General features: G+C 47.4%; 1 protein-coding gene and 1 pseudogene across 1 annotated transcript; one reads left to right on the top strand and one right to left on the bottom strand.

Moving 5' to 3' along the window:
• Positions 1-1,382: 1,382 nt before the first annotated feature.
• Positions 1,383-3,527, bottom strand: LOC147450336 (uncharacterized; annotated as a pseudogene).
• Positions 3,528-3,820: 293 nt separating this feature from the next.
• On the top strand, positions 3,821-4,999 carry LOC147450335 (uncharacterized). The gene is made up of 2 exons (XM_086520450.1): positions 3,821-3,867; positions 3,965-4,999. Exons 1-2 carry the CDS (start codon positions 3,821-3,823, stop codon positions 4,539-4,541), a joined length of 624 nt encoding a protein of 207 aa, XP_086376576.1. The 3' UTR covers positions 4,542-4,999.
• Positions 5,000-5,578: the final 579 nt, after the last annotated feature.

Raw genomic sequence — 5,578 nt, 5'->3', positions numbered from 1 at the left:
ACATGAGTGTCACAACCCATAAGCTATGAAAATGTATAAAACATGCCCCTCTTGATTCTCAATTTGTCACTACTCTCCAAAGTGTTATTCATTGGAAATAGTGGACATCATGTATCCCTAAATTCTATTCAGTTGCTAGGCTATGTATGAGAGAAACCCTGTAATGTGGACCAGTTTGGGGCCAACCCTCCCCCTTTTTGAGGGTTCTTTGTAATTTCCTTTTAGTTTTTCTCTTAATACAGTTTTACCTCTTCAAAAACAAAAGATCCTTCATTGCATAGCTATTTAAAGCCTAGGTCCTATACTCTTTAGAGCCCATCTAGTACGAGGACCAAGCTGGCCGGAGTCGTGGAGAAGAGTCTACACTCTAGACTCTACAGTCTACACTCTGCATCACTCACACACACACACACCAAGAGAGAGAGAGTGAGAGAGAGAGAGAGAGAGAGAGAGAGCGAGAGATGTTCTGTTGGGTGAGAGTCTCCACACTATTTGGCACGGGCCTTTTCAAATGGGATCGATGGTGGGGGTCATTCAGGGCCGTCATATATGCATTATTGTAAACTCAGGCGATCGTGTAAATTTGGAGTGAAAAGTAACTTCGGGCTTGCTAGTAAATTTGGGGCAGTGCGTAAATTCAGGCTAGTACGTAAATTCGGGTCTGCACCTTGAGCCTCGAAGGCACGACTTCCCCCATTCGATGCATGTGCTCTAACCACCACGTCTGCATGCGTTCACTGAAGTATGTGGCATTTCAATGCCACATATGTAAATACGGGTTGGCTAGTAAATTTGGGTCAGTAGGTAAATTCACAGCGCGCACTTTTGTAAATTTTGGCCGCCCTGATCGCATGGCCCACAAAGCAAGCACCTCAACATTTTCACCTCCACCCTTTATCCCATTTGAATATGAATGTGCCATATAGTGTTGAGAGGTGAGAGCCTCATAGGTTGCAAGAGAGAGAGAGAGAGAGAGAGAGAGAGAGAGAGAGAGAGAGAGAAAGAGACAGAGACACACACACACACACACACACAGAGTTCTCCTTGGACGGAAGAGAACTACCCTAGGCTAGGAAGCCACCTCACCTTAAATTGAAGGGAGCTAAGATATTTAGTATCCTTTGGACTGAAGGAAGCTAGCAAGAAAGCTCTCCTTTGGAAGCTAGTTTTCTTTGGACTAAGGGAAGCTCCGGATGTCATATCATGTTACTTCGGACTAAATGGAGCTCTTTCATTGATGTCTTATTATGTTAATATGGACTGAAGGGAGCTCTTTCATTGATATCTTCTTATCATGTTAATTTGGAATAGAGAGAGAGAGAGAGAGAGAGAGAGAGAGAGAGAACACGTAGAGGCGTGGGCAAGTAGGCGAGAATGGGGTGATTATATTAGGTACCGAGAGATCTGTTATATACAATTGCATGGTAGTTATAAGGGAGCTACAAGACCGCGAGATATCTTGGGATGCGGGCCGTTGTGCCTACTAGGATGCTAAGTAGGATCGGTGATGTGGATTATTATTCCCACACGCTTTCATAAGACACACCGTCCATACAGAGAGAGGCATGCATGTGCATAGTGTATGTTTTGGGTTTGTACAATCATGCTCATGCAAACCTACATGAAATGAATTCATGACAAGGATGGAAATTGAATCAACCGGGGTTGATGGTTGCCTTCATTAGTAGTGATTTCTTCAGCTCAGATGTTCTCTCTACACGAGCTTTGAAAGGCTTTATCTAGTCCGCAACATGTATGCTTTCATTTCGCTTGAGGGGGCGAACATGTGGTATTCAAACTCTTGAAAGCATACATGTTGCGGACCAGATACATCCTTTCAAAGCTCCTGTAGAGCGAAGTTCTGAGGTGAAGACATCACTACTAATGAAGGCAACCATTGACCCAAGCTGATTCAATTTCCAGCCTTGTCATGAATTCATTTCATGTAGGTTTGCATGAGCATGATTGTACAAACCAAAGCATACACTACGCACATGCATGCCTCTGTATGGATGTGTCTTACAAAGGCGTGTGGGAATAATAATCCACACCATCCATCCTACTCAACATCCTGGTAGGCACAACGGCCTGCCAATGGGTAAAAGATGGAATTGATGCTCAAGAGGAAGGGCTACAGCCATATTGTAAGCATCAAGTAGATCCAATTTCAAAATTTGGTTTGAAGAGGTATTCAAGGTAGTTTCAAACAGAGGCAAGAGTGTGGATTTGGTCAAATCCTTGGAAGGGTAGCTAATTAACACCTCTTGATGCATTAGCCTTCGCAAGGTGGGTCACCGCCGAACTGGGTCTGCGCTTTTGGCAGGACTTGTGAGCTTGCTTCATATTTGGGCTACCTGCAGGACCCATTTGCTGAAGAGGGTTGTATGATGCAGAATTGCATATTTGGAAAGATGGCCAGGCTGTATTCTCGCAGGCCATTGCTGCAGAGGAGTGTGCCTCATGATTAAGTTCAACAACTTGAGATTTGACCTGCCTCAGACGACCTTCAACAGCATGTGCATGGCGCAGGCAACTTGAGGCATGTAGTTGGTTGCTACACCAATATATTTAGCAAGATTGGGAACAGGTGCATGGCTGGGCAGCGCTTGAAACATGCCATGCCTTGGTGGATTGAACCACATGATTAGTAGTCAGGTTGGCAAGAAGGGCCTTAGTAATGGCGCCAACAATCGGAGGTGCGGCATTGCATGTTGAATGTCTGGCTTCAAGAGGCCGCCAAGCTTTGCTAGCTAAAACCAGGGAGTTGAAGGCAGCAAGGGGCTGCACTGTTTGAGGATACAAGGGCTCGCCAAGCTGGAAATCACTCTCCTTGTTGGCGCCGATTGAGTGGAGGGCCTCAAGCTTGGAGGCGGCACCAACAGCAGGTGGTGAAGCACCAACTCCGTCTGCAGCTAGGTGGACGTCTGTCTAGGCCGCAAGGGTGGCGTCAGTCACAACTGAATTGAGAGCAGCACGATGTTTGGCTGCAGGGAATGCATCATGGGCGGTAGCTTCGGCAGGGGTGTTAGCACCAACGGCAGTAGGAGCATCGGATGCTGCAGTAGGGTCGGCTTCTGCAGGGGTCGCGGCCACATCTGCTGCAACAAGGGTTGCAGTAGCATTGTCTGCAAATAGGGCTGCAATGTTGCAGTAGGCGACATCTGCGGCAGGAGTTGCAACGTCGTCTGCAGCAGAAGTATGAGCAGCGTCTTCTTCTCCAGCAGGAGTGCAAGCCACCTTTTCTGCAGTAGTGTTGGCAACGGCCGATTGGGTTGCAGGACGTCATTCACTGGTGCGACGACACCTCTGTCTGCAGCGTGGAAGTCAGCAGGATGGGCAGCTGTTGGGTGCGACGTGGCTGGCCTGTCTGGAGCATTTGCAGCAGCGTCTTCTTCTCCATGCAGGCTTGGGATCATGAGCAGTGACGACGAGGAAAGGCCTGAAGTAGTCGCGAGCTAGGCGAGGGATATTGCAATATAGGCATGGCGGGCTCGCCGCAAGCGAGCGAGGAGAAGCGGCAATTGTTGAGAAACATGCACGCACACACAGAGCGACTCGTGAGAGAGGCAGTTTAAATCATACATCAGAGTGGTGGTTGCCCATCAGTTTAAATCGTACATCAGAGTGGTGGTTGCCCATCAGTTACAAGGGAAACTGAAGAAACTGAATGTCCAGGGAGAATCTTGGGAAACTAAAGTAGGGCGGCTTAATTTATTAACTTATTAACTTAATTTAAGCCAAGCTGCTGACAGCTTTCACGATGTTTAGCCTATGGGATTGACTTGGTTAGAAAATCTGCCGAGCGTAGTTCTGTACGAACATGGGAGAGCTCGATCCTGCCTTCTTGAATGCGCTCCCTGATGAACTGTGGCTTCATCGCTATGTGCTTTGTCTTTTCTGAGTGTTTAAGATTCTTTGCAAGCATTGTGGCGGACATGTTGTCACAATGAAGTACAAGAGGCTGATGTACTGCAGCCCTATTTGCAGACAATGCTACTGCAGCCCTATTTGCAGACAATGCTACTGCAACCCTTGTTGCAGCAGATGTGGCCGCGACCCCTGCAAAAGCCGACCCTACTGCAGTATCCGATGCTACTACTGCCGTTGGTGCTATCACCCCTGCCAAAGCTACCGCGGCCCATGATGCATTCCCTGCAGCCAAACATCGAGTGGAGGTCCACCTAGCTGCAGACGGAGTTGGTGCTTCACTACCTGCTGTTGGTGCCGCCTCCAAGCTTGAGGCCCTCCACTCAATCGGCGCCAACAAGGAGAGTGATTTCCAGCTTGGCGAGCCCTTGTATCCTCAAACAGTGCAGCCCATTGCTGCCTTCAACTCCCTGGTTTTAGCTAGCAAAGCTTGGCGGCCTCTTGAAGCCAGACATTCAACATGCAATGCCGCACCTCCGATTGTTGGCGCCATTACTAAGGCCCTTCTTGCCAACCTGACTACTCCTCATATGGTTCAATCCACCAAGGCATGGCATGTTTCCAATCTTGCTAATATTGGTGTAGCAACCAACTACATGCCTCAAGTTGCCTGAGCCATGCACATGCTGTTGAAGGTCGTCTGAGGCAGGTCAAATCTCAAGTTGTTGAACTTGATCATGAGGCACATTCCTCTGCAGCAATTGCCTGCGAGAATACAGCCTGGCCATCTTTCCAAATATGCAATTCTGCATCATACAACCCTCTTCAGCAAATGGGTCCTGCAGGTAGCCCAAATATGAAGCAAGCTCACAAGTCCTGCCAAAAGCGAAGACCCGCTTTGGCGGTGACCCACCTGCATCAAGCGGTGTTAGCGGTGTTAGCTACCCTTCCAAGGATTTGACAAAATCCACACTCTTGCCTTGTTTGAAACTATCTTGAATACCTCTTCAAACCAAATTTTGAAATTGGATCTACTTGATGCTTACATGGCTGTAGCCCTTCCTCTTGAGCATCAATTCCATCTTTTACCCATTGGCAGGCCGTTGTGCCTACCAGGATGTTGACTAGGATGGATGATGTGGATTATTATTCCCACATGCCTATGTAAGACACATCCATACAGAGGCATGCATGTGCGTAGTGTATGCTTTGGTTTGTACAATCATGCTCATGCAAACCTACATGAAATGAATTCATGACAAGGCTGGAAATTGAATCAGCTTGGGTCAATGGTTGCCTTCATTAGTAGTGATGTCTTCACCTCAGAACTTCGCTCTACAGGAGCTTTGAAAGGATGTATCTGGTCCGCAACATGTATGCTTTCAAGAGCTTGAATACCACATGTTCGCCCCCTCAAGCGAAATGAAAGCATACATGTTGCCGACCAGATAAAGCCTTTCAAAGCTCGTGTAGAGAAAACATCTGAGCTGAAGAAATCACTACTAATTAAGGCAACCATCAACCCCGGTTGATTCAATTTCCAGCCTTGTCATGAATTCATTTCATGTAAGTTTGCATGAGCATGATTCTACAAACCCAAAGCATACACTACGCACATGCATGCCTCTCTCTGTATGGACGATGTGTCTTACGAAAGCGTGTGGGCATAATAATCCACATCCTCGATCCTACTTAGCATCCTAGTAGGCAC

The sequence above is a fragment of the Adiantum capillus-veneris genome, chromosome 9 (assembly GCF_014529385.1).
Source record: "Adiantum capillus-veneris isolate H3 chromosome 9, ASM1452938v2, whole genome shotgun sequence".
In the NCBI taxonomy this organism is placed as follows: Eukaryota; Viridiplantae; Streptophyta; class Polypodiopsida; order Polypodiales; family Pteridaceae; genus Adiantum; species Adiantum capillus-veneris.
The sequence above is the reverse complement of the archived record's forward strand: the minus strand, read 5'-3'. Positions and strand labels throughout refer to the sequence as shown.